We start from the raw sequence: 27,046 nt of genomic DNA on the forward strand, positions 1-27,046 counted from the left end.
TTTTCACATTCAGCAATTCTGAGTTCACGGACAGGCTAATTGGCCAGGGTCGCTCAGGCAGTTAACTGGGGGAACTAGGATTTGAACCCACGCAGTCTGGCCGTGGCGGAGCTGCACGGAGGGGTGGTGAAGAGCCCAGGGTAACACAGTCGCAGCCCCAGGGCTAGGAGCACTGGCTCCCTTCCCGGCCTGAGGAAAAGCAAGGACACCTGACTCTTAGCCAACCGGGGGCGGAGCAGAGGTGGAGCTAGGGAGACCCAGGTGGCCTCTCTGAAAAGCGGAGCACGGGCGGCAGAGTGGCCTGGAGCAGCATGCAGCCGAGCTGGGGACCAGGGCTGCTCATCCTGGGAGCAGTGGTCCTCGTCGAGGGTGAGCCACCCGTGTGTGAGTGGGGAGGGGCATGGTATGGTGGGCGTTCAGGGACCGGCCACCCTCTGTCCCAGCAGCCTTGCAGCTCAGTGTGGTGAGGGCACGTGCCTGTGGGGCGACAGTCAGCCCAAGCTGATGTTCCTGTGTCTGGCTGTGGAGCAGGGGAGGTGGATCTGGCCACCTGTACAAAACGGGTGGGACTTTCTTGGGCCAGATGGCAGTCTGTGTCTGCAATCACTGTGCCTGTGTGTGTACCCTGCGCCCCTCTCTGCCTCTCTACTTCCAGAATGACCTTCGGCAGGTTCTGGGAGCCCTTTGGCTCTGTCTCTCCATCTCTCTGTCCCATCTCTCCTGGCCTCTCCTGGCCCAGATGTTGATGTGCCTGTGATGGGACACAGGCAGGGCAGGGGATCCTTTGGTAGAGTTTCTGGCGGATTCTGGAAAGGTGGGGGAGTCTGAGTCGTCAGAACAGGGGTGGGGTGAGTCTCCATCTCCTGGAGCCCTCCCCCACTTGGACATGACGTCGGCCTCTAATCCTTCCTCTTAAGCATCGAGGCTGAGGGCACAATTAAGCTAACGCTCTCCACATACTCAGGCCGCCTCCCTGACTCAGTGGCGGGGGCTGGAGTTGGGGGTTCTGAAGCCTGGAGGAGGGCTGGACCCGTCCCAAGCTGAACCCTGGCCCTGCTTCTCAGGCCTAGGAGTGCTGAGCACAGCTGAAGGAGGAGAATTAATTACTGAGTGTACACTCTGAATAGGTGCTAATAAAAGCTCTTTCTTGACCTCATATATTTTCATTCTGGGAGGGGCTGGTAAGGTAGCTGCACAGTCATAGACAAGGACCCAGGGCCCATCCCCCCAAACCTCTGCCTTCTGCCAAGGCTGGGCCCGCCAGGTAAGGCTCCCCCATCTCACCTGTGTCTCTCTCTTCCCAGGTCTTCAAGCAGCTCAGCACGGTAAGCTCTGGGGACATGGGGTCAGGCCTTTCTTGGATCTGGCTCAGGCCTGTGGTGAGGGCAGGACAGGGGTCTTCTGTCAGTCTGAGCCACCCTTCTTTACAGTATGTGGGCAGCGTGGCCCTGGCCCCCCTGAGCCTCAGGAGGGCATCACAGTACCTGGCGAGTGGCCGTGGCAAGCGAGTGTGAGGAGGCAGGGGGTCCACATCTGCAGTGGATCCCTGGTGGCGGACACCTGGGTCCTCACTGCTGCTCACTGCTTTGAAAAGTGAGTCATGGCTGGGGTCAAGCTGAGTTTCTGGCTTTTGGCCGGGGGGGTGGGGGGGGAGTGGGTGATATGTCCTCAAACCCCGTAAAACTGACCCCTGCCCCTAGAATAACAAAGTACCATTTACTGAGAGTGTGCCATGTGCTTGGTACACATTATCAAGTTAATCTGAACCGTTTGTGGTAGAAGCCTTACGAACGAGAAAACAGAGTTTTGGGAGAGGGAAGGACCTGGCTTAAAGCTCTGGGCTGATTTCTGCCCATTTTTCACCTACCCAGTGGTGTCTCCCATGGTGTCACTGTCCCCCTTTGCATTCAATGCCTCGGCCTTGTCCCTCCCCTTCCAGGGCAGCAATGACAGAACTGAACTCCTGGTCAGTTGTCCTGGGTTCTCTGCAACATGAGGGGCTGAGCCCAGGGGCCAAGGAGGTGGGGGTGACGGCTCTGCAGCTGCCAAGGGCCTATAACCACTACAGCCAGGGCTCAGACCTGGCCCTGCTACGACTTGCCCACCCCATGGCCCACACACCCCTCTGCTTGCCCCAACCTACCCATCGCTTTCCTTTTGGGACCTCCTGCTGGGCCACTGGCTGGGATCAGGACACCAATGGTGGTAAGCGCTCGCCCAAGGTCATACAGCCCCAGCTGCCAACTGTCCGTCTGCTCAGTCTCCCTTGCTCCCCACCAACCCCCTTTCTCGTGCCAGCTCACAGGACTCTGCGGAATCTGCGCCTGCGTCTAATCAGCCGCCCCACGTGTAACTGCCTCTACAACCGGCTGCACCAGCGGCTGCTGGCTAGCCCAGCTCGGCCGGGGATGCTGTGTGGGGGCGCCCAGCCTGGGGTGCAGGGGCCCTGTCAGGTCTGATGGGGGAGACAAGGGAAGGGAACAGAAGGGGAGGGGGCCTAGCCCTGGGCTCGGTGCTCAGTCCACAGGGATGGGTGGAATGCCACTGTTAGAGGACAGGGTGTCTGCCCAGGGCTGGGGCTCAAATGTCCACCCTTGACTCCTTTGCCTGGCTCCAGGGGGATTCTGGGGGCCCCGTGCTGTGCCGTGAGCCTGACGGACACTGGGTTCACGCTGGGATCATCAGCTTTGCATCAAGCTGTGCCCAAGAAGACACCCCTGTGCTGCTGACCAGCACGGCTGCTCACAGCTCCTGGCTGCAGGCTCGAGCTCAGGGGGCGGCCTTCCTGTCCCAGAACCCGGGGACCCCGGAGATCAGTGACGAGGACAGCTGTGTAGGTATGAGCAGGGGGCGTTAGGAGTGGGACAGGCAGGGACACCCAGGCCTGCATAATAAGGACTTCTGGGCAGCAGATAGAAGCACAGTGAAGCAAATTTCAGCTCAGAATAGAGAATTGGGACAAGGTATTCACATACTGTCAGGGGCTAATTAGGGGGCTTTTAAGGCCCCTTTCAGCCCTTAAGAGAGGAAAAGCCCCATTTAGGGCTGAGAGGCAGAGATACTTTAGAACTTTGTGCATTTAGAGTTTAGGTAAGAAGAGGGATCTGAGATCTAACTGAAGGTTGTGGGAGTAAGCTGCAAGTTTCCAAGCAGGGACCCAGGGAGATGGGACAGGGTAGGGCTCCCACTCAAACTTCTAGCCATGCCCCTGGGATGCCAGGCTGACTAACATGCAAACTGCATGCAAAAGAATTCCTAGGACGGAAGCTGTGTCTTGATGCTAAGAGAAGTACTAGTGAGCCAGGAATTCTGGGGCCAGTCCAAGCCCAGAGGGGTGCAGAGAGATGGGGTGGGAGAATGAGGAGCAGGGCCACTCCCATGAGGCTAGACAATCGGGGTGTAAAAGCTTAGGCCCCGGCTTGAGTCTCAAGTTGGCTACCTGCCTGTGGTTACTGAGCTAGAAAGTCACTTAACCTCTCTGGGACTGTGGTTACTTCGGTAACGAGGGTAACAAAATCCAAAATTTAAAAGGATACTGTGAGGATCTGATAGTACGTGGGAAGTGCTTAGCACAGGGCCAGGCATGCAGTGAGCACTTAGCAAGAAGGCAGGTGATGTCATCCCGTCTGTTCCAGCCTGTGGATCCTTGAGGAGAGAAGGTCCCCGGGCAGGAGCCCCCTCCCCATGGCCCTGGGATGCCAGGCTGAAGCACCAGGGGAAGCTGGCCTGTGGTGGAGCCCTGGTGTCAGAGGAGGTCGTGCTGACTGCTGCCCACTGCTTCATCGGGTGAGCCATGTCTCTCTTGCCTTTGTGCCCCCTTCGCCCTGGCCGGCAGCCCTGCCACCCGATGCTGTCAATGCTGCTTCTGCCCAGGCGCCAGACCCCAGAGGAATGGAGCATTGGGCTGGGGGCCGGACCAGAGGAGCGGGGCCTGAAGCAAGTCGTCCTGCATGGGGCTTATACCCACCCAGAGGGGGGCTACGATGTGGCCCTCCTGTTGCTGGCCCAACCCGTGACACTAGGCCCCAGCCTTCGGCCGCTCTGCCTGCCCTATTCTGACCACCATCTGCCCGATGGGGAACGTGGCTGGGTCCTGGGGCTGCCCCGTCAAGGAGCAGGTACGTAGGACAGGCCCACCAGCAGCCGTCCATCCATCCCAGAGGCCACTGGGGCAGCTGGGTCTTTTCCCTTGCCCTTACAGGCGCCAGCTCCCCTCAGACAGTGCCTGTGACCCTCTTGGGACCCAGGGCCTGCAGCCGGCTGCATGCAACTCTTGGGAGCGACAGCGTCCCCATTCTGCCAGGGATGGTGTGTTCCAGTGTTGTGGGTGAGCCGCCCCACTGTGAGGTGAGCCCCGGTCCCCCAAACCTTACCCCACCGACCCCTGGCATCTTTATTCTGTAACTCACGAACAGACATCCTGCCAGGCTTGGCCTTCAGACCTGCCTCTCACTTGAAATGGGGCCTTTCTGCCAACTGGCTCCCAGACAGCCAGAGCCTCGGCCCGGCCCCTAGCCCCTCCTGCCCCCACAGCGGCCTAGGGAGAAGAGGAAGTCACCCAGTGTCACCTGACCCCTACAGGGCCTGTCCGGGGCACCCCTGGTGCACGAGGTGAGGGGCACATGGTTCCTGGCTGGGCTACACAGCTTTGGAGATGCCTGCCAAGGCCCCGCAAGGCCTGCGGTCTTCGTGGCGCTCCCCGCCTATGAGAACTGGGTCAGCAGTTTGGACTGGCAGGTCTATTTTGCTGAGGAGCCGGAGCCCGAGGCTGAGCCCGGAAGCTGCTCCGGCAACACGAGTATGTGGCCCTAGGGCCTCCCTGCTGACCCGTCCCTCTCCAGACCCATGCTCTCTCAATCCAGGGAAAGATCTGTTCTGACCCACCCCTAGCTGCCCTGGGGGTGTGGGGGGGTAAGTGGACAAAATTTTGGTTCTTCATCATTGTGACTTGGAGCAGGCCTCTCAACTTCTTCAAACCTCAGTTTTCTCATCTGTCATGGGGGTTAAGTAGTACCTTCTTCCTCTTCCTTCCAGGGAGGGAGGAAAGTTCTGAGGATGAGGCCAACCCCACCCTCCTTCCTCTTCCTGACAGGCAAACCAGCTGGCTGTTGACAGGTGGCTCTGGGACGCTGCAGACACAGTGAGACAAATCCTGCGTCACTGCCCCTGCCCCTCTCCCATCCTCACCCCCCCCACCCCCCGTGATCCCAGGCACTGGGACGGGCCCAACAGCCCAGCGGGCTCTGGGAAGGAGCCTGCCTGGACCGGCGGCTGCCCTTACTCCCCACCCTGCAGGACAGGGAGATGTCGCCTGTGGATGCTCCCCCACACCCAGCTCTGCTGTGCGACACAGGCGTCCCCAGCCTTCCCTATTCTTCATCCCCTCAGATATGATCACACCAGCCACTTACTTTGAAAATTCGTTTGTTTGTTTTTTTTAGGGGGTGGGGGAGCAATTTTCCTTTTTTTAAAACTTAAATAAATTGTTACAAAATAGACTTTAGAAAATAAGTTACAAATTGTAGCAAAAGGCTCCCCTTCCACAGGCAACATTCCCACCTGTGGCTCTCTGAATCAGCCTCTCCCTGGTGTTGGAATCTGGCTGGTGACGGTGGCCCCACATCGTGGCAGAGCCTGGCACCGGGTTTCCTGCAGGGCTGGTCATAGGGAAGAGCATAGTGACAAAAGGCTGGGGAAAGGAGAGCCTTCAAGGACAGGGACATGAGGAACACCTTACCCCCTCCTTGGGCAAGAAGCCAGATCTGGGTCCTCTGCACAGTGGGAGAGGAGAGTAAGAGATGGGGATGCCTAACTACTCCTGAGCAAAACATGGAGATCAAGCCTTTCCCTGCAACCCGCCACCCCCCCACCCCGCCCGTATTCTGATCTTTGGAGACGAAGTTTAGAGGGAGAAGCTGAGGTCTGCAGGCCACTGGGGTGAAGGATCCAGAAGTGAGGTCGTGGGGGTGGGAGGAGGGGGCAATGACAAGTCCCCTCTCCCCGCCGCTGGTGCCTTTGGGACTCCTGGGGAGAAAGAGAGGTGGTCACTGACTGAGGGCGGCAAACCCCACACAGCTTGCACCCCATTCCCTAGACCTGCAGGCCATCCTGCCGCCATCCCCCATGGCCCCAGAGGCCTGCATGAGAACTCCCAATTACTTTTCCAGGCCTGATTAACTGGCTTCTCGCTCATTCCCTTGAGGTCACAAGAAATCTTTTATCCTGAAAGCCATCTCGTCAGCTCTCTCAGGGGACTCTCACCCACCATTCCCTCCTTCCCTGACAATCTCTGGTCAAGGACCTGCCATCTCAGAGACACCCACCCTTGGTGGCCACTAAATGGAATGGGTCCTGGGAGAAGGCCTACAGATCTCTAGGGGAGGCCGAAGGCGTGAGCCCAGGGCTCAGCAACAGGCTGCCCCATTCCCCCGCAGCTTCCTCCCCCAGCTGGGCTGGGTGGAGTGACTTTCCAGGGAGATTCCCCCTGATAGAGGATGGGAGATAGGGGCTAATGGCTGTTGTTGCTACAGCTGGGCCTGGCTTCAAAGAAACAATTATCTGTGACTCAGTCCTCCAATTAAAGGTGTGTTGGCGGGAAGGGGGGTATGCAGGTAGGAAGAGTGGTTTGGTTGGCTCCTAAAAAGGAGATGCGCAGCAAAGAAAGGGTTCAATGAGGGGAAGAAGAGGCATGGGGCACTATTAGTAGCAAAGGACCAAAGGTCTAGTTTCCAAGAAATGAGGAGGGGGACCAGAGACAAGATGCAGGGAAGAGGGACAGGGAGCTGGGGGCCAACTGGTGGCCCGGTTTCCCTGGCCAAGTCAGCACAAAAGCCACAGAGCAGTCTAGTCTGGGGGTGCCTCCCACGCCCCATTCCTCACTCTCCTGCTCCCTGCCCCCTCAAGGAAAGAGCACCACCTAGACCATATTTTTCTCTGGAAATCATTCCTTTACTGGCTGGATCAGGGGAGTTCCCAGATGTAGTAGCCAGACAGCTGCCTCCCCTCCCCTCCCCGAACAAAAAGCCCCTTCCTCTCCGGCTCCTGCACAGCCCCTGCGCACACCCTATCCCACCCCACTGTCCAACCCACCATGCTGCTGGCCTGGCCCAGGGTTCCAATCTCAGCCCTCACAAGGCAGCATCCTCAAACTAGTCTTCTCCACATTCAAGCCCCCCGGCCCCCTGACACCTCTTGGAAGCCATAGGACCCTCTCCTCTCATTCCTCGCCCCGCCCCCTCACTCTGTGCCCACCCCCTCTGGGACCTTTCCGTCCTCTGCCCAAGCCATTCATGCCCCCGTACCAGAGCTGGCCACTGTCCATTCCTCCTGGTGCTGCTGCTGGTGCTGCTGGAAGCTGATCCGGCGACGGAAGTGGCGGGGACAATGAGGGCAGGTGAAGGGCCCCTCCCGAGGTGCATGGACCCGCCCGTGACCCTCCAGCCGGGCAGCTGTCCGGAAGGCCTTGCCACAGACGCTGCAGCGATGGCGCTTGGGGTCTGTGTGGGTCCTGCCATGGTTCTTAAGGGACAGCAGGTTGGGTAGAAGTTTGGGGCAGAGGGAGCAGGGGTAGAGTCCAGTGGTGTGGGCCTTCTGATGGTTCAGCAGGCTACCGGCGTGGCGGTAGGACCGCCCACACTGGGCACAGCGGAACGGCCGCTCCTCGTCTTCAGCCGCCGTGGACTTTACTCCTTGCCCCCCATCAGCTCTCCCAGCATTCTCTCCTGGGGCCCTGGGGGGTTCCGGTGGGGCCTTCTGGATTTCCCCTTGGCCGGGGCTATCCACCTCATCCTCCACAGTCCCACCTTCAGGCCCTGTGGCCTCCCGTATCTGGGGTGGCATCTGACCGAGGCCGCTGGCCTGAGTGTGCAGGTGGCTGGCTAGTTCATGATGGGACTGGAAGGCCTTACCACAGTCGGGGCAGGCGAAGGTCTGGGCAGCTAGGTGGTTGCGGCTGTGGCTCTTAGCAGCCACAGGGTTCGAGAACTCCTTGGAGCAGGGCAGGCAATGGCGGCAGTCTGTCTCGGCGGTGCTGTGGCGGTTCAAAGGGCCTTCCGACTGGCAGTACGTCCTGCCACAACGGCTGCGGGAAGAGGGGGGACTCTCGGGCTGGAGCTGAGGTCGGCTGTCTGCACCGTGCCAGCTAGCCACAGGACTCAGACTAGGTCCGTTGGGCTGGGTGTTGCCAAGATGGCAAGGACTCTGGGGGATACTGTCCTCTGACTCATCTGCTGGCTTGGTCAGTACATGACCCCGAGGAACCCAGTCTCCGCCGCGACTCACCGGCCCCCCGTCTCCTTGCCTCCCTTTGGCATTCCCCACGTCCCCGGGTCCCGGCTCGGTGGGTTCCGAACCTGCTGCCCCGATGGGGCTCGGACTCTGCTCCCCCAGCCTCCTGGCTCCATCCTCCAGCTGGAGAACTGACTCAGGACCACCCGACCTGTCCTCTAGTCCCTGGTCATCGGCCAGGGTCCCCTCACTGTCCTCTGTGCCTCTCTGCCCACTTTTGGTCTCCTCTTCATGCTCCCGCAGGTGCTGCTCCAGGGCTCCCCGGCCAGGGAAACCCCGGCCACACAGGGCACAGCGCACAGCTGCCCGCCGGGATAGCCCTGCTCGCCGCCGCCGGCTCTCTGAGTGCAGCCGCTGGTGGTCCTTCAGGGCCATGCTGTTGGAGTAGGTCTTGGGGCACGTGGGGCAGCTGTACTGGCCGGTCTCGTGGCTGCGCCGGTGGTTCAGGAGGCTGCCGGCATGGCGGTAGGTGCGCCCACACTGCCCGCACCTGAAGGGCCGATCTTCCCGCGTCAGCTTCCGGGTGCCCCCGCCCGCGCCCCGCTCGGCGTGGACCCGCTGGTGGCTGGCCAGCTGCTTCCGCAGGCGGAAGGCCTTCCCACATTCGCCGCAGCGGAACCGCCGGGGATCTGCATGGATGCGCCGGTGGTTCTTGAGGGACATGAGGTTTGAGAAGCCTTTGGAGCAGGCCTGGCAGCCAAAGTGGCCAGTCTGGTGGCTCTGCCGGTGATTGATGAGGCTGCCAGCGTGCTTGTACGACCGGCCGCACACCTCACAGCTGAAGGGCCGCTCGGCGCTGGCCTCGGTCTGGCAGCTCTTCTCTGCCGTCTCCAACCTCGGCTCCACCTCCTCCCCCTTCACGGTGGCCTCCCCCCACTCCTCCTCTTTCACCCTTGCCACCTCCTCCGAGGGCTCCACTTTAAGTTCTTCCTGGAACTTTCCCCCATCTGCCTGCCCCAGCCCTTCTTCTGCCACGTTCTGCGGCTCGCTGCTGCCTCCGGCCTCTGGGGCGGGCCCCACCTGGGGCTCAGAGCCCTTGCAGCGCGGGTGGTTTCGCAGGTGATTCCGGTAGGCAGCCAGGTTGGGGTAGCAGCGGGAGCAGACGGGACAGATGAAGTCTCCAGTCTGGTGAATCTTGCGGTGGTTCACCAGGCTGCCCCCGTGGCGATAGGTCTTGCCACACTGGTTGCAGCGGAAGGGGCGGGGCTGGGCCTCTGGCGGACTTTCCTCCCCCTGCATGCAAAGGCTGTCTACAACCATAGCACCTGCTCCCTCTCCAGACTTTGTGTCCCCACCCTCCCCAGAGGGAGAGGTCACCGTGCCCTCAAAGACACGGTCATCACCTGCAACCCTTCCCATGGCATCGCCTGACTCTCCTAAGTGGCTGGGAGCTTTGTCTGTGGTGTTCCCAGAACTCTGGCTTTGGTGGTGACGCTCCAAGCTCCCTAGGTCATCGTAGGTCTGACCGCAGCAGCCACAGATGTGCCCATAACCAGCTCCGTCCAGCGCCTCCACCTCACGCTGCAGCTGATTCAACAGCTCTGCTTCCGAGAGCTGCAGCGGAGGGCTCCGGGCGGAGGCTGCCCCTGCGGCTCCTTCCTCCTCCCCCTCCTCCTCCTCCTCCCCCTCGGTCAGGCCAGAGGAGTCGTGAGCCTGGCGCCGGTGAAGCCGGTAGCCAGCCCGTCCCGGGAAGATCATGCCGCAGAGGCAGCAGAGGAAAGGTTGTGCAGGGGCGGCCTCCCCGGGCCCGTGGTTCTGGAAGTGGCTGCGCAGGGCAGGCAGAGAGTCAAACTCCTTCGGGCAGAGGGAGCACTGATAGATGCCCGGGGGGTGGCAGGGCCTGTGGCTCAGCAGGCCGGTGGCATGAGGGAAAGAATGCCCACAGTCCGAACACGTGTGGGAGAGCTCCGCCTGCCAGCCAGTGACAGCTTCGTCGGGAGAGTGGTTCAGGGAGCTGGGCTGGCCAGGGGCCCGGTTCCGGTCTTCATCCACCCCAGTGAGACCATCACAGAAGCGAGTCCCATTGCTTTCCTCATCGCCTGGGATGTCCAAGTTGTCTAGGAAACAGGCCTCCTTCCTTTCCAGCCCTTCCTCAGTATCCCTGCTCTCATTATCACCCTGGATAGGGGCCTCCGCCCGCTCGAGCCCACATCTAGCCCTTTCGGCTTCAGTCTGCAGACAGCCCCCATCGCTTTCCGAGCTGCCTGCGGTTCCATTAGGATCGCCCCCTGAAGGGTCTCGCGGACAGTCCAGGCCCTCGCTGTTCCCCACCAAGTCCTGGGCCCAGTTCCCGCCTGACGGGAGTTTGGTTTCACCCCCACTGCCAGCACCGCTGGCCCGCCTCCCGTGCTGTCGGCCCCACCGCCCACTGTGGCGCCGCAAATGGTTCTTCATGGCGGCCATAGTGTGGAAGTGCTTGGCGCAGGCCCCACAGCTGAAGTCCCCCGTCTGGTGGGTCTGCCTGTGGTTGATAAGGCTGCCTGAGTGGCGATAGCTCTTTCCACAATCTTGGCAGGCAAACGCCCGAGGAGGGGACGCCCTGGTCTCTGTCCTGCTGTCTTCCCCTTCCCCATGGGTCCGGCCGTGACGTTCAAGGCTCTCAGGGTCTTCAAAGAGCATCCCACACACTCTACAGATCTGTGGTGCTGTCCTATTTGCTGCTGGGGGGACATCGGCCACAGCCGCCTCCTCTTCATGTTTGCACCCACGCCCCTGATCTGTATGTGGGGCTGCCTCTGCTTCCACTTGGTCAGGAAGGAGCTCTCCCTTGAGGTGGCTGGGGGGACCCTCAGCCCCTGGGCCTGTGCTGCGGCGAGCAGCTTTGCAATGGACCCGCACATGGTTACGCAGGGCCATAAGGTTGGGGTACTTGCGGGGACAGAGTGAGCACTGGTAATCTCCTGTCCGATGGCTGTGGCGGTGGTTCACCAGGCTCCCCCGGTGGCGGTAAGCCCGACCACACTCGTCGCACTTATAGGGGCGGTGGTCCAGGGTGGTGGCGGGGACCTCTTCCTCTTTGTGGGGGGTATCAGCCACAGGCAGGGGGGCTGGTGGCACTGATGGCTGCCCGTCCTCCCCAGCTCCCTGCCGGGGTCTGTGATGAGCCCGGACATGGTTTTTGAGGGCAGCCGCGTTGAACAGCTGCTTGGAACAGATGGAGCAGGGGTAGACACCCGTCTGGTGGCTCTTGCGATGGTTGATGAGGCTCCCAGCATGGCGGTAAGTGCGGCCGCAGTCCCCACAGCGGAAAGGCCGGTACTCCTCTAGGCCACCGTCCTCCAGGTCCCCAGAGGCGCTGCGCTCCCCGGAGCAGTTCAGCATCTGTGTAGTCGGGAGCTGGTCCTGGCTGCTCTCCTCCGCGTGCCCATTGGTGGCGGGCGTCCCTTTCCCTTCCCATAGCCGCTCCTGCCTTTCGCCCTCATGGGACTCTTGGTGGTCCAGCAGCTCTCGGGGGAGCCGGAAGGCACGGGGACAGTGAGGACACTGGTAAGGCTGATACTGGGCATGGAGCCGGGAGTGGTTCTTCAGGGCCATGAGGTTAGAGAACTCCTTGAAGCAGATGGCACAAGGGTAGACGCCCAGGCTGTGGCTCTGGCGATGATTGGTCAGGCTCCCGGCATGCTTGTAAGTCTTGCCGCACTGAGCGCACTTGTACCGCCGTTCCTCCTCAGCACGAGGCGACTGAGGGGGCTCGTGGCCCCCAGCAAAATTCACTACGGATTCAGCCAAATACTGTTCCAAATTGCTAAGGAGGCTGCTGGCTGCGGTGGGGAGCGGGGTGGCTCTGGCAGAACTGGTAGTGGGCCCCCAGCCCTCTGCACCCCCCTCAGAATCTGGCTGCCTTTCCCAGCCTTCTCTTTGTCTGGTGGGTGGATCCTCCCTAGTGCTCAGAGCTGCCCTGGGGTCAGGCCCAGACTCACAGCCAGATGTCTCTTCGGCATGTTTTTTCTGGCTCATCCAGCTTTCCCCAGGGCTGAGCCTCTGGTCCCTAGAGTCAGAGGATGCTGCTTCCCCCTGCAGGCGCGGAATGACTTCCTTGGAGCGGGGAGGCCTGCGCCTACGGCGGCCCTCGGGAGCATGAGTCCTCATGTGGCTCTTGAGGGCCACGGGATTGGTAAAGTCCTTGCCACAGGTGGTACAGGGGAAAAGACCCGTCTCGTGGGTCCGCCGGTGGTTGACCAAGCTCCCTGGGTGACGGTAGCCCCGCCCACACTGCTGACAGCGGTAGGGCCGAGGGATGCTGTCTGCCTCCTCACTGTCCTGCTGGGAAGATGGATGGAGCAGCTCGCGGTGCCGGGACAGTTCCGGGAGACTAGGAAAGTGGCGCTGACAGTCAGAGCAGCTGAGTGAGGTGGGCGTGTCCTCCATGGGGCAGTGTGGCAGAAACCTGGAGGTTCAGGAACACTGGGCAGGTGGCAGCAGCATCTTCCTCTGGGAGGCCTAGGAAGAGGGGGTGGTGGTCAGAAGGAAGGCCTGAGTTAACTTTGCCTCTTGGCTCTCCAAGCAACAAGCTCATCAGAGGTCACAGAAATGTTCCCCAAGCAGTAATGCCCGGGGACTTGCTTTCTGCTAGATCTGAAAGCACCCATCATTTAAGGCCTCCCTGCACAAAAGCTCCCCAAATATGGAAGCTCCCCTAGGCCTAATTCATCCCTAGAGATAGAGATAAGGACATTGAAGTCTAGAGGGATGCAACCTTATCTCTGATCACAGACTTACCTACCTCTATTCATCAGACCAAATCCAAAAAATCTACTGTCCCTAACCCTCTCCTCTGTATAATTCTGAAACAACCAACCAACCTATCTCCTGTGACCTCTTAAAAGGAAACCTGAACCTTTCCTAGGACCTTCAATGTGCGAAGTCCAATCCTCTCTCCTTGACCCCTCAGCTAAACAGAGTGACCTAGAGGCACTGAAAAGCAGTCTTTTTCTTCAGTTGACAGCTGAGGACCTGAGAGGTAGGGTTAGACCCTCTTCAGAGAAAGGGCTGGCTTGTTCCCCCGTCTCCCCTATTCCTTTCAGGGTCACAAGGTCTCTTTTCTAAGACTCTCTTGGCCACTTCCTTCACCTACTTCCCCTGAACCCAAATTATCTCGTATCTTGGAAATTCCAACTCATTTCTGGTTGTTCTCCACCCCCTACCTTTTTCTTTCTTACCCGTCTCATTTTTTCTCCTATCTCCTCTTAAAATATGCATGGTGACATCAACACATGCTAAGTGGGCATTACCATGTGCGGGGCACTGTGCTAAGTAAAGAATATTCGTTGTGTCACTGAATCCTCGAAACACACCGCAGCGCCTGTTATCCCAGCTTACACAGGAGCAAACGCAATGACTGGGGCAATCTTCTTTCCAAAGCCCTTACTCTCTCCATAGCAGGCCCCTATGCCTCCTCCATCACCTTGGCCTTCGCTGACTGATTCTTCACTCCCATGGGACCCCTATACACACAACTCATATCTCCGGATCTAAACCCCCTCGCTGAACCTGCTCCCCGACTTCTCACCTCACAAAGCCCCTTCGCTCGAGCCCCTTCTCCTGATCAACCACCAACCAGGTCTTCTCGCCTCACTCATCTCCTCGGCCAATTTCCTCTCAGGACCCCTACCTCGCTCGGGTGGCCCCTTTTCGTTCCCGCCGCGGGTGAGTCCGTTGGGGACCGCGAACGGGAGCGCGCCTGCGCACTGGGACCCTCACCCTAACTGCAGCCGCGCTCCCCAAGGGGTGGCTGTGGGGGGCTCTCGCGCTCCCACACACGCACACTTCGCCAGGGTTCCTGGGAGGCGGGAAAGGAGGAAAAGAAGGAAAGGAGAAAAGGGAGGAGGAAAGAGGGAGAGGAAAGAGGGCGCAGCTGGCCGGAGCCAGAGTCTACCCCCAGCTCCGCGGACACTTCCTATTGTTACTAGGAAACAGGAAGTGTCCTAGCCGCAAAAGGTTCCCCTCGAAAGCTCTGCCTCGAGAACACTTCCTGTGCCGCCTCCAAGCAGCGGTTCTACACAGACACACTTCCGGGGCTAAGGGAGAGGTAGCTGATACGCGACTCTGACCCCGCCCAGGGGGGTCAAAGCGCTGCGTTGTTTTGCACCAGTCTTAGCCACACTTCCGGCAAGAGCTACGAAAATTGTTCCGATGCATATTGGTTGAAAGCAGAAGAGGAAAAAATGCGTTCTGCTGCTCTGGCCTCGGTACTTTAGCGACACTTTTCGTGGAGCTCCCTGAAAACCTTCCCAAGACAGATGGAGGGAGTTTCATTCACTCCTTGCTACTGAGGGAAATGTGGTGGAATATAAGCGGATTTGGGTACTACAAAGCTTGCCATGGCCCTTCTGTCCTCCCGCCTTCTTCTTGGTGACCTGGCCCCAAGCTAGCAGTAGCCCGGTGTATACCGTAAACCTGTCTGGCGTCCCCTGTCATTAGCACCCACAGAGAACCCTTGCAAGATGTTTCTCCGCCACCTTCGCCTGCAGTGCTCGGGTCAACTTTGCTTTCCTCCGGGGCGGGAAAAGCTCCCGCCCACTTCCGCTTGCCGGCCCCGCCTTCCCCCCTCCCCCCGCTGGGTCCTAGCGCCTGCCCCTCCCTGGCAGTGTCCCGGGCTCCGTCGGCGAGAGCAGCTGCCGCTGACGCCACGGAGCCAACCCAAGTTCGTTAAGGTAGGAAATGCCGGCGGGAAGCCGCGGGGACCCCTGGGCCGCCCCAGCGCGGACGCAGTCCGAGAGGCCTCAGTTTCCCTGTGGGTGCAGAGGGCGGATGGAGTTGGCCTGGCGCGAGCAGCGCGGGCGGGGCGGGAGGAGTGCGGCCCCGGGAGGGCGCCGGCGGGCTCCGGCCCAGCGGGTCCTAGAACCCGCCGGCTGTCCCCGCGGGCCGGCTGCTGCGGACTCCTAGGCTCGGCCGGCGCGGCTGCCCGCCTCGCACGGTGCGGGCCTTGGGGGTCCTAGAGCCCGCCACGTTGCGGGCTTTTGTCCCAGGCGCGCGGCCCGCCTAACAAGGTCCCCGGCGCCGGCGGCACCCCTCCCCGGCCGAGGTGCTAGTCGCCCCTCCCGCGGTCCTAGAGAACGCCATCTTGCAGGCCTTTGTCCAGCGTCCGGCCCTTGGCCCATTCATTTGTTCATTCTCTCATTCTTCGTTCACTCCTTCTTGACTCGTTCTCCGAGGCCACGTTTTCCTAGCCTTCCGAGACGAGTCAGCCCAGGGCTCTGCCCTGCGGGGCTGTCTGGTGGGGGCGCCGACGTGTAGATAGTTGCTGGGAGCTGGAGGCGCAGGGTTTCTGCAGCTCTAGGCCCCTTCTCAGTGCGTCTCTTAGGCCCTAAAGCCCTTCAAACTCCCACGTACCTCAGAGATCCCATTTTACTGATGAGAAAACTGAGGCTCAGAGCGCCATGGCGTCCTTACCTCTACTGCCTATTAAGCATTCTTGAGGGCACTGAGGAAGGGGGTGTTTGAAGGATGCAAAAGAGTTTTTCCCATGGGAGAAGGCAAGCAAGGGCTCCCGAGGCAGAGAGAACTGCAAGTGGAGATGCATTTAGGTGAGAAAGTTTGAGAATTGAGGCTGGGGCTTAGTTTGCTGTTGGGAGGGGGACACTGCCGCTGGAGCTGAGGCTGAAAAAGTAGGTGAGGATTAGGTTGTGAACTGACCAGCTTGGAGGCCTAGGAGATGATTAGCCCTCACTTCTGCACAGTTTACAGTTCCCCATTCACCATCTCACCAGGTCTCATGGCCGGTGAGGCCTTATTGATGTCTACTTGTGTACACATGGGGAGACCAAGGTGCAGAGGGGATGAAAAGTAATTCCTTTTTTACCTCATCCCAGCTCGCAGGGTCCTAGCCTAAGCTGTCTGGGAATGAAATCAATGCATCTCTGGCATTTACAGCCTGTTCAGGCCGCAGGCCTGCCTCTCCCTCCTAAGCCAGTAGTGAAGCAAAGACAAGCCTCCCTCACCAGAGCAACGAACCCACTGTGGGATACTGGGTGATATTTGGACCTTGTGAACTTGGAAAGGCAGAGAAATTCAGTTAATAAATAGTTGTTTACAGATATTCTCACAAACCCCTACTGTGGAGGAGGCAGAGGCAATAGACCTGGGTTTGAGTTCTGTCTCAGAGGTTGATTCATTCACTTTGTTTTGGGGCATCAGCCATAGTTCTAGGTGTAGAGGATACAAAAAAAAAAAATGAAGGTTCCTGGCTCTTTGCCAGCCTAGACCCTGGTGCTGGAGACAGAGAATTAATAATCCAGCCATAAAATGTGTAAATGCACCAAAGCAACAATCAGGACAGAAAGCAGAAGTTTGAGAGCCAGACCACCTGACTTTGAATATTGGTTGTGGCCACAACTTCATGTCTGTGTGCCTCAGTATCCTTGTCTGTAAAGTGGCAGAAATAATACTGTTTAACTTAGTCTGTTCAGGCTATGCATAACAACAACAACAACAACAACAAAACCCCACACAGACTAAGGGGGCTTAAACAACAGAAATTGATTTCTCACAGTTCTGGAGGCTGGGAAGTCCAAGATCACGATGCTGGCCAATTCAGTTCCTGTGAGGACTCTCTTCCTGGCCTGTAGATGTCCACCCTCTTGTTATATCCTCACATGGCCTTCTCCATGCATGCGCGCATTCAGTCCATAAGAAATTTCTAGGCAGTTGTGAGGCTTAGCTTGAGGAGTACCCACAAAATGCATAGAATGATACCTGGCCCGTGGTAAGCTTGCAGGGAATGTTATCCTAATGAGCGCCATATGGGAAACTAAAGAGGAGGGGATAGTGATTAGCAAGAATACAAACAGCATTAAGAAAGGTGGTCAGGAGGGGCGCCTGGGTGGCTCAGTTGGTTAAGCGACTGCCTTCGGCTCGGGTCATGATCCTGGGGTCCCAGGATCGAGTCCCACATCAGGCTCCCTGCCCAGCAGGGAGTCTGCTTCTCTCTCTGACCCTCCCCCCCTCATGCTCTCTCTCTCTCACATAAATAAATAAAATCTTAGAAAAAAAAAAAGAAGAAGGAAAAGTGGTCAGGAAAGCCTTCTTTGAGGAGGTGACAGGGGGCTGAGGCCCAAATGAAATCAAAGAGATAGCTACACAATGATCCTTGGGGAACAGTGGTTCTCGCGGAGGGAGCCACTAGTACAAAGGCCCTGAGGTGGAAAGGAATTTCACTCTTTTTTTTTTTTTTTTTTTTTTTTTAAGATTTTATCATTTATTTGACAGAGAGAGAGAGGGAAAGCACAAGCAGGTGGTGGGGCAAAGGGAGAAGCAGGCTTCCCGGTGAGCAGGGAGCCGGATGCGGGGCTCGATCCCAGGACCCCGGGATCATGACCTGAGCCGAAGGCAGATGCTTAACCAATTGAGCCACCCAGGCGCGCCATAGCTCTTTTTGGAAAAGAAAGGGAGCCTGTGTGGGTGGAGCCTCGTAAGACCACAAAGAGGAGTGGGAGGTGATGTAGCCTTCCACATGGAAAAGATACAGGTCTTTGTCCTAGGAGCAGTGGAAAATCTCCTGATTTGGCTCATAAACCTGAAGTAAATACAGACTGGTAGAGAAAGAACCCAGCCCAGGGGCCTGAAGACTTGGATTTGAGTCTGGCCTCTTGACTAGCTTGGTGTCCTTATACAAGTGTTTTCCCTTGGGGGTGGGAGGCGGGCTGAATCTCCATATCTGAAGAGAGGCCTAGTAAAAATGGCTCTCTCCTAGAAGCTTTGTGAAGACCTAAGGATGTGTCTTTGGTTCTTAAGTGTTAAGTGTTGGCTGTCATGACCCCAAGAGCGTGTTTAAAGTACAGATTTCTGAGTCCAACCCCATACTCTCTGGATGATTATTCTCACGCAGGGGGTTCACAGACCTGACTTGGAGAAACATCAGTCTAGGGAGTGGTGGGTGGAAGAGTCCTTGGTAAACAATGAAGTGAGGACCTAATGGTGGGATTTTAGATAGGGGCCTGGCCTGCATGGTCCCCTGCTTTTCATGGAGCTGGGCCCCTGCTGCAACCAACCTGGTGCTTCCCTACCTTTTCCCCCAAGGAAGTGCTTTAGGAGGAGAGATGTACACCTCCAGCTATCTGATTTCTGGTTCACAGATAGGAACACTGAAGCCCAGAGCTTAGAACCCAGGGGTCAAGCCTTCGGAGAGGGAAACAGAAACATAAAGGGTGCTGGGTTCTGGTCTCAAGGCAGTTCCACAGGGATGAGAGAACATGAAGATGTGGCCTGAACTCTGGGTTCTGGACAGTGTAGCGCCGGCCCAGGCAGCAGACAAGTCTGGGGGGCCCAGACAGCTGATAAAGATCCCAGTAACTCAAGGCAAGTTAAACACCTGGATTCAAGTCCCAGCTGTGAGTCTAGCTTTGTGACCATGGGCTAGTCACTAAGCCTCTTGGAACCTCAGTTCATTTGTTTGTAAAATGAAGACAAGAATCTCTATCTCAGGAAGCTGTGAGAGAAATAAGGTAGCACGCTCAGCAAAGTGTCTGGCTCTAAGAAGACTCTCAATAATTGAGGGCAGTTATTCATATAACTCAACCAACACTGTGAAGTAAGTACTATTATTACCTCCATTTTTCAGATGAGAAAATCGAGGTACCATGGCATGAAGTAAATGGCACAGGGTCACAGCTAGGAAGTGAGTGAGGCAAGATTGGAAGCCAGGCAGTTTGGCTTCAGAAATGGGACACTTAACCACAGTGCTACATTGTTTCTCTGGGCTTCAGTTTCCTTCTCTGTAGAAAAGGAATCTATATAGTAGAACTCTTCTGGTGCTGTTGATGTGAAGTTTGAGTTAATACATGTAAAGAGCTTAGGATACTGCCTTTTATTAACAAGGGCTCAGTAAATAGGAGCTATCATTTTTATTAAAGGGAAACTTTATCAGTCAGACTTTCCAGAGATGGTCTGGAAAGGAGGTAGTGACTGCCTCATCCAGAGATAGGGAAGGATCCACTGGGATTTCTAGGGGGAATTCAAGCCACGGGGAAGGTTAGGCCTCATGCCCTTTAACTCACCTTCCAGCCCCAGCACTTAGTGGGAAAAGTGTGTGTGTGGGGGGGGGGGGGGGGGGGACAAACTGAGGTTAGAACAAAGTTGTGTGGGATTGGGGCCAAAAACCAGAGGGGAGATGCAGGAAGAGCATCCTGGGGAAGTGGGGCTCAAAGGAAGGATTGGTGGGATCTGTAACAGCCAGGAGGGACCTGGGAGCTTGCATGGTGTGATGGAAGTCATGGAAAGTTATTGAGCAGGGGACAAAGTATGACATGATACTTTATGAAGAAGATTCTGACTGCCTGTACACACAGCATATTATGTGTCTAGGGGCAGGGGACTGGGGCAGGGCCACTGGGCAGAAGGATACTGACTCTAAAGATGCAGCCCTTGCCACTTACCCCAAGGGCGCCTGTGGGTCATAACTTGGAAGCCACCAGCCCCTGAGGTATACAGATGAGGAAACAGGCCTAGAAAGGAGTACTAGACTCAGGTCTCCTTCTTCCCAGCCTAGCTTCTGGACCCACCTGGCTCCCTCCCCTACCTATAGCAGCATCCTTACCCCCTCCCACTGGCCGCCCCCAGCAGCTGCTGCTGAGTACTCCCTAAGTGGATCTGCCCATAATCCTCTTCTTTTCATCCCCTTGGGAGGATGAGCTGGTGTTAAGACTAATGCAGCCATTAATCCTATTTCCTCCCAGCCATGATCCCCAGGAGCAGCTGGGTGGAGGGTGTCCGGGCACTGAATGAGAAAGAAGGGGCCTAACTAGAGCGCGTGCCCCAGGAGGCCAGGCTAAATCAGACATATTGATTATGACTGAGACACTTCTAACTGCTAGCAATGGCTCAAGCTGCCTTGAGGGTAATGAGTTCCCCATTACCAGAGCTATGGGAACAGGAGCCCAACAGCAATTCCAGAGCAGAGGGTGGACCAGGATTCCTGCCTGGGGTGGAGTCCCTTCCAGCTGTGCAAGGCCAGAAGTCTGTGCAAACAGTTGCTGCCTCTGACTAACCAGACGGGAAGGACAAAATACATACACTGGGGACCTATCGCTTCAGACAGACGGAGCCAATTACCAGTTAGCCCACTAATTCTGCCTTCTTCTGGACCTATCTCTGTCTTCCCTGGGCACTTGGCAACCTTCAGGCCAGACCCACATCCACATAGCCTCTGTGTCTGCAGCCCTGCATAGGACCCTGTGCCCTGGCACAAGGCCTTAGCCGCTGAGCTGAGGAAGGAAGATGGTGAGATGGATGGAACCTGGGCCTTCTGGGAATGCTACAGCATTTGGAGAAGCCCAGAGGCTGGGGAGAGAAGTACAGGTGGACATTCTGATGACGCCAACCTCCTCTCTTGGCCCCTCTGAGGTTACCTGGTCCAACTTCTTTCATCAATGAACAGACCAGAGAGGAAACTCGAGAGCAGAGTGTAAGAGCCAGGAATGTTTGGAAGGAAAGATATGGCCATGCCTGGTGAGAGAAATGCAGATAAGACAGAGCTCCCCTTTGAGGCCTTAGCAAGGAGAGGCCTTGGAGATCTGCAAAGGCATGCGGCTTGTGTCTTAACTTTGCTTCTTTCCTAGAGAAGTTCCGCCCATTGGAGCCATGGAGGTGGAGTCTGCCGAGGCCCGGCCCTCTGCCCCCGCCCCCGGCTACAAGCGCTCCGGCCGCCGCTACAAGTGCCTGTCCTGTACTAAGACATTTCCAAATGCGCCTAGGGCAGCGCGTCACGCTGCCACACATGGGCCTGTAGACTGCGCAGAGGAGGTGGCGGAAGCGAAGCTGAAGCCGGAGACAGAACCCAAAGCAGAGGATGCTGGCGGGGACAAGGTGTCAGGTGCATCGGCTAAGCCTCGGCCTTATGCATGCCCGCTGTGCCCCAAGACCTACAAGACGGCACCCGAGCTGCGCAGTCACGGCCGCAGCCACACAGGCGAAAAGCCCTTCCCTTGCCCCGAGTGTGGCCGCCGCTTCATGCAGCCCGTGTGCCTGCGCGTGCACCTGGCCTCGCACGCTGGCGAGCTGCCCTTCCGCTGCGCTCACTGCCCCAAGGCCTACGGCGCGCTCTCCAAACTCAAGATTCACCAGCGTGGTCACACGGGCGAGCGGCCCTACGCTTGCGCCGACTGCGGCAAGAGCTTCGCCGACCCTTCGGTGTTCCGCAAACACCGGCGCACGCACGCGGGCCTGCGGCCGTACGGCTGCGAGCGCTGCGGCAAGGCCTACGCGGAGCTCAAGGACCTGCGCAACCACGAGCGGTGAGGGCGCTGTGCTGTGGCTGATCCGGGCTGGGAAGAGCTTCGGGAAGCCGGCCAATGGGGCGGAAGTGGGGCAAGGCTGCCCTGTGACTAATGGGAACAGGGGTTGAGTCTCAAAGAGTGAAAAGAGACAATGGAAGATGAGGGGGGCGGGGCTGTAGGGAGAGCCGAGCAAACGAACGCGAGAAGCGGGTACCCCTGGTGGGGCGGGGGCGGGGCCGGGGGCAGGGCCGACTGCGTTGGAAGCCCGCCCTGGAGGATTCCGCTGGGATCTAATTGGCCTGGGTCCCTGGACAGCTGGAAAGGGGGCAGGGCCGGAAGTCGTGCCACCCAGAGGATCTCTGGTTGGAGGCCCGTAGGTGGGAGTGGAGCCTGGCCTTTGGTGTGCAGAGAGGGGATCTTATCTGGGATCTAGACACCCAGTCTGAAGGTTTCTTACTCCGGGGTGCTGCCCTGTGGTCCCCAGGGATGTTAGGAGCCCCCTACTGTACCGGGCAGACAGGCAGCAGGGGTCAGGTGATAGGCCTGCCACCTTCATGTCTGGTCCTCCATCCTCCACAGGTCCCACACCGGTGAGCGCCCCTTCCTCTGCTCAGAGTGCGGCAAGAGCTTCTCCCGCTCATCCTCGCTCACGTGCCACCAGCGCATCCATGCGGCTCAGAAGCCCTATCGCTGTCCAGCCTGTGGCAAGGGCTTCACGCAGCTCAGCTCCTACCAGAGCCATGAGCGCACCCACTCCGGCGAGAAGCCCTTCCTGTGCCCGCGTTGCGGCCGCATGTTCTCCGACCCCTCGAGCTTCCGGCGCCACCAGCGGGCGCACGAGGGCGTGAAGCCTTACCGCTGCGAGAAGTGCGGCAAAGACTTTCGGCAGCCGGCAGACCTGGCCATGCACCGGCGGGTGCACACGGGTGACCGGCCGTTCAAGTGCCTGCAGTGTGACAAGACGTTTGTGGCGTCTTGGGACCTCAAGCGCCATGCGTTGGTGCACTCGGGCCAGCGGCCCTTCCGCTGTGAGGAGTGTGGGCGAGCCTTCGCCGAGCGAGCCAGTCTCACTAAGCACAGCCGGGTGCACTCAGGCGAGCGCCCCTTCCACTGTAACGCCTGCGGGAAGTCCTTCGTGGTGTCATCAAGCCTGAGGAAGCATGAGCGGACCCATCGGAGTAGCGAGGCCGCAGGGGCGCCCCCACAGCAGGAGCTGGTAGTGGGGCTGGCACTGCCAGTCAGCGTGGCAGGCGAGGGCTCCACGGCCCCGGCAGCAGGTGCAGGGCTAGGGGACCCCCCAGCAGGGCTGCTGGGGCTGCCCCCGGAATCAGGTGGTGTGATGGCCACCCAGTGGCAAGTGGTGGGCATGACGGTGGAACATGTGGAGTGCCAAGATGCTGGGGTTGGGGAGGCTCCTGGTCCCTTGGGGGGAGCAGGCGAGGTGGGGGGCGAGGAGGTTGATGAGAAGCCGCCGCAGTTTGTGTGCCGGGAGTGCAAGGAGACGTTCTCCACGCTGACGTTGCTGCGACGGCATGAGCGCTCACACCCAGAGCTCCGGCCCTTTCCCTGCACCCAGTGCGGCAAGAGCTTCTCTGACCGGGCAGGGCTGCGCAAACACAGCCGCACCCACAGCTCTGTGCGCCCCTACACCTGCCCCCACTGCCCCAAGGCCTTCTTGAGTGCCAGCGACCTGCGCAAGCACGAGCGCACCCACCCTGTGCCCATCGGGACCCCCACGCCCCTCGAGCCCCTTGTGGCTTTGCTAGGAATGCCTGAAGAGGGGCCCGCGTGAGGCCCATCGCCCCCTCCACCTCACTCCCAAGAGCCCAGACCTCACAGGGTGTCTCCTGAACCTCTCTGCCCCAGCTCACTCTTTAGACTCCAGATCCCTGCCCCCGCAGGCAGCTAGCTCTCCTTGCCAACAAAGAGCTGGGGACAATGGAGGCGGGCAGCAGCTGTTGAGAGACACGTGTGGTTCTGAGTAACACTCATTAAAGCATTTCACTTTGACACTGGGCTGTCTTCTGTTTTTTGGTTGGGGGAAAGGGAGTGGGAGTTTGGGCATCGGGTAAGGTTCAGTGGAGACCCCTAGATTGACAGATTAGAAACTAGAAGGGTCTTTGGCTGCATTGTTTCCCAATGTATATTTTCAGAATGTCTTGACAAAGGGTTCCCTGGTCAAGGAAGTACAGGACGTTCCCTATGCTCTTCTTGGGGTTTGTTGGTGATCAAAAGTGTATTAAAGTCATTGAGAAGTCCAACAATGAACAAATCTATTTATCTTTGTTAGGCCATAGTTATTTCATCATGGAAACCTTTTATTGAGTAGTTCTATCCTTTTACAGAAAATACACTGAGGTCCAAAATTAGAATATTTCCTGCATACTGCAATAACAAACTAGAAAACCCACTTGGGGGACAAAGGAGTTCCATTCATAGTAACAACAAAACCCATAAACTATGAAGGAATAAACCTCACAAGAAACATGCAAAACATATATGAAGAAAATGGTATCATCCTAAAGGTTATAAACCCTAACTTTTGGAGTTATTAGGTTATAAACCCTAACTGAATGGAGACATACCATGGACCTGAATGGGAAGACATTAAAAATGTTGATTCTTCCTAGTTTAATCCTTAGAGTCATTGTCATCCAAAAAGGTTTTTTGTTGTTTTTTTAAAGATTGTTTGTTTGTTTGTTTGTTTTAGAGAGGGCATGCGTGAGTGGGGAGGGGGCAGAGCGGCAGAGAGAGAGGAGAGAATCTCCAGCCGACTCCACACTGAGCATGAAGACCGACTTGGGGCTCGATCCCTGAGATTGTGACCGGAGCCTAAATCAAGAGTTGAAGGCTTAACAGACTAAGCCACCCAGGCACCCCCAAAAAGGTTTTTAACAGAACTTAAAAGCCCAAAATTCTATGTAATACATATTTGAGGTGATGTATGTGACATACTAGATAAATAGCAACGCACTGAAGTTAAAACAGGTTATTACTGGCACAAGAATCCATTAGCCAATGGGGTGGGGGAGAAAGGTTTAGAAACTGCCCTATTTCTGGGAATTTAGTTTACGATATATGTGATTATTTAAATCAGTGGAGAAAGATAGGCTGTTAAATTATAGTCATATCCATATTCTGGAAGGCTACACAACTTTTTAAAGAAAAAAAAAGAAGGCCCATGTTTAATGTGAATTGGTATAACCTTTTGGGAAGATGATTTGATCATGTTTATTAAAAAGTTAAATGCATATACCCTATAACTTGGCAAGCACACGTCAAAGAATTACACCACAGGGTTCTTTTTCCACTTCCATGTTCCATCGGCAAAATTGAAGATAAGAATGTTCAGTGCAGGGGCGCCTGGGTGGCTCAGCCGTTAAGCGTCTGCCTTCGGCTCAGGTCATGATCCCAGGGTCCTGGGATCAAGCCCCGCATTGGGCTCCCTGCTCTGTGGGAAGCCTGTTTCTCCCTCTCCCACTCCCCCTGCTTGTGTTCCCTCTCTCGCTGTCTCTCTCTGTCAAATAAATAAAATCTTTTAAAAAAAAAGAAAAGAATGTTCAGTGCAGCAAAATTTGTGATAACCACGAATACCCTAAATGTCCATTAGCAAAGGACTAATTAAATAAGGCTAGCCGCTGTAAAATATATTCTGCAGCTATTTTTTTAAAAAATGAGGCTTATTAACCCATGTTGTTGAAAGATATCCCAAAAATATGTCAAGTGAAAAAAATAAAGTGCAAAGCAGTGTAATTAGTATACTCCCATCTGGGCTTAATTACACCTTAGTACTCAAATTCCTATAGAATATTCTTAGAAGGACACTCAAGAACTGATTTTGGATTATAAAATCCAGCCACTAGGGCCTTCCTGATTTATAAGCCAAAATGAAGCCAAAGGTCAGAGTGAACCAGATCCTCCTTTCCATGCTCTTATCTCTAGACTTGCTCTTACCAACTCCAGCCCAAGTTGGCAGCCTCAGGAAGTGACCAGTGGGCAGCCCCTTTCCAGGCCCACAGGCCAGTCATAGGGGACTTAGCAGCTGGCAGGTGTCAGGACTGTGAACCCCAGTAGCTCCAGGAACAGAAGTATCAAGTATTCCCTTGACATCAGGGACCTCACTCACAGTTGTCGTGCCTGGTCCTCAGACATTAGCTTTAGAAAGCGTTATTCCTGCTCTCCATCTCGGGACAAGGGGGCCACATGGCAACAGCAGGGAGCAGGGTGTTGTGGCTGCAGGAAGAGACACCAGTTTGGCCAAGGACATTCACTGCCCAAAGCAGGACAAGCACTGACCCCAGGCTTTCTGCCTGTCCAGGCTGGAACCAAAGACTGACAGGGTCCAGGAAAGAAACAGATGGACTGGGGTATTGGAAACAGGGGGATTTTGGTTACTAACAACTTGCTTTGTGACCTTGAGCAAGATCCATATACCCTAATTAATCAATAGATACCCATGGGTATCTATCTACAATGAAGGATGAAGTGGGTCCCATGGATGTTTAGAAGGAATCCACAGCCTCTGTTCCCTTTCTGAGACCAGACAGCGCACCCATGCCTTGGTCCCCCTTCTCTGCTACTCCAGGCATCCTTTACCCCAGTTCCCGCTCCTTAAGGACTCAGACGGTCTGACTTTTCTAAAAAATTATTTTAACAGCTTTATTAAGAGAATACTTACATGCCATAAAATTAATCCGTTTAAAATATCCAATTCAGTGGTTTTTAGTATATTCACAGGATTATCGAGCAATCTAATTTTAGAATAGTTTCACCCGCTTGAAAGAAACTCCACACCCATTAGCTGTCACTCCCTATTGTCCCCAACCCCATTTCCTTTCCCTCAGCCCTGGTCAATCACTAATCTACTTTCTACCTTTCTGGAGTTGCCTCTTGTGGACAATTCGTGCAAACAGAATCATACAATATGTGGTCTTTGTAACTGGCCTCTTTCACTTCCCACGATGTTCTCAAGGTTCAGCCATGCTGTAGCACGTGTCAGTACTCATTCCTCTTCACTGCTGAATAATATTCCATTGTACAGAGATACATGTTTTTCACTTATTTTTTATTCATTTATTTTTTTGAGAGAGAGAGAGGGAAGGGCAGAGAGGGAGAGAGAGAACCTTAAGCGGGCTCCACACCCAGTGCAAGAGCCCAATGAGGGGCTTGATCTCACAACCCTGAGATCATGACCTGAACCAAAGTCAAGAGTCCCACGCTTAACCAACTGAGCCATCCAGGCACCCCATGGAGATACATGTTCTAATCCATTCATCACTTGATGCACATTTGGGTTTCCATTGTTTGTCTACTGTGAATAATGCTGCTATGAACATTCATGTACAAGTTTTTATGTGGACATGTTTTTCTTTTTCTTTCTTTCTTTCTTTCTTTCTTTCTTTCTTTCTTTCTTTCTTTCTTTCTTTCTTTCTCTTTCTTTCTCTTTCTTTCTTTCTTTCTTTCTTTCTTTCTTTCTTTCTTTCTTTCTTCCTTCCTTTCTTCCTTTCTTTCTTTCTTTCTTTCTTTCTTTCTTTCTTTCTTTCTTTCTT

The 27,046-nt window shown here is 56.3% G+C and overlaps 3 protein-coding genes across 10 annotated transcripts; 2 read left to right on the forward strand and 1 right to left on the reverse strand.

The window, feature by feature from the left end:
- On the forward strand, nt 1-5,145 carry PRSS53 (serine protease 53). The gene is made up of 11 exons (XM_032430861.1): nt 1-369; nt 1,305-1,325; nt 1,431-1,593; nt 1,940-2,205; nt 2,299-2,453; nt 2,618-2,837; nt 3,636-3,786; nt 3,874-4,118; nt 4,202-4,347; nt 4,582-4,798; nt 5,093-5,145. The coding sequence occupies exons 1-11, from the start codon at nt 312-314 to the stop codon at nt 5,110-5,112; spliced, it is 1,662 nt and encodes a 553-aa protein (XP_032286752.1). The 5' UTR covers nt 1-311; the 3' UTR covers nt 5,113-5,145.
- Nucleotides 1,289-14,795, reverse strand: ZNF646 (zinc finger protein 646). Of its 6 annotated transcripts, XR_004302560.1 has the most exons (5): nt 13,796-14,173; nt 7,302-12,726; nt 5,560-6,024; nt 5,015-5,129; nt 1,289-1,374 (listed from the first exon to the last, which is right to left on the reverse strand). XR_004302560.1 is itself a non-coding variant. In XM_032430855.1 (3 exons), exons 2-3 carry the CDS (start codon nt 12,652-12,654, stop codon nt 5,903-5,905), a joined length of 5,475 nt encoding a protein of 1,824 aa, XP_032286746.1. In that variant the 5' UTR covers nt 12,655-12,726; nt 14,745-14,795; the 3' UTR covers nt 5,181-5,902. The 6 variants fall into 6 exon arrangements, 5 of the variants coding, with proteins under 5 accessions (XP_032286746.1, XP_032286744.1, XP_032286745.1 ...); XM_032430855.1 differs by lacking the exons at nt 1,289-1,374; nt 5,015-5,129; nt 13,796-14,173 and adding an exon at nt 14,745-14,795 and having other exon boundaries at nt 5,181-6,024; XM_032430853.1 differs by lacking the exons at nt 1,289-1,374; nt 5,015-5,129; nt 13,796-14,173 and adding an exon at nt 14,676-14,756 and having other exon boundaries at nt 5,181-6,024.
- Nucleotides 14,314-23,488, forward strand: ZNF668 (zinc finger protein 668). 3 transcript variants are annotated; one of them, XM_032430858.1, is made up of 3 exons: nt 14,314-14,474; nt 20,846-21,515; nt 22,077-23,488. In XM_032430858.1, the coding sequence occupies exons 2-3, from the start codon at nt 20,863-20,865 to the stop codon at nt 23,287-23,289; spliced, it is 1,866 nt and encodes a 621-aa protein (XP_032286749.1). In that variant the 5' UTR covers nt 14,314-14,474; nt 20,846-20,862; the 3' UTR covers nt 23,290-23,488. The 3 variants fall into 3 exon arrangements, with proteins under 3 accessions (XP_032286749.1, XP_032286747.1, XP_032286748.1); XM_032430856.1 differs by lacking the exon at nt 14,314-14,474 and adding an exon at nt 14,850-14,939 and having other exon boundaries at nt 20,841-21,515; XM_032430857.1 differs by lacking the exon at nt 14,314-14,474 and adding an exon at nt 14,879-14,939.
- Nucleotides 23,489-27,046: the final 3,558 nt, after the last annotated feature.

Source organism: Phoca vitulina, unplaced genomic scaffold (assembly GCF_004348235.1).
Source record: "Phoca vitulina isolate PV1807 unplaced genomic scaffold, GSC_HSeal_1.0 scaffold45, whole genome shotgun sequence".
NCBI classification, from domain to species: Eukaryota; Metazoa; Chordata; class Mammalia; order Carnivora; family Phocidae; genus Phoca; species Phoca vitulina.

Excerpts from the sequence above, each read along its gene's own strand:
- PRSS53 (XM_032430861.1), top strand. The coding sequence starts at position 312 with ATGCAGCCGAGCTGGGGACCAGGGCTGCTCATCCTGGGAGCAGTGGTC. Across the intron at positions 2,206-2,298 it reads GGATCAGGACACCAATGGTG|CTCACAGGACTCTGCGGAAT; the intron begins GTAAGCGCTCGC and ends TTCTCGTGCCAG. Across the intron at positions 3,787-3,873 it reads GCTGCCCACTGCTTCATCGG|GCGCCAGACCCCAGAGGAAT; the intron begins GTGAGCCATGTC and ends GCTTCTGCCCAG.
- ZNF668 (XM_032430858.1), top strand. The coding sequence starts at position 20,863 with ATGGAGGTGGAGTCTGCCGAGGCCCGGCCCTCTGCCCCCGCCCCCGGC. Across the intron at positions 21,516-22,076 it reads GACCTGCGCAACCACGAGCG|GTCCCACACCGGTGAGCGCC; the intron begins GTGAGGGCGCTG and ends CATCCTCCACAG.
- ZNF646 (XM_032430855.1), bottom strand. The coding sequence starts at position 12,654 with ATGGAGGACACGCCCACCTCACTCAGCTGCTCTGACTGTCAGCGCCAC. Across the intron at positions 6,025-7,301 it reads ATGGACAGTGGCCAGCTCTG|GAGTCCCAAAGGCACCAGCG; the intron begins GTACGGGGGCAT and ends CTTTCTCCCCAG.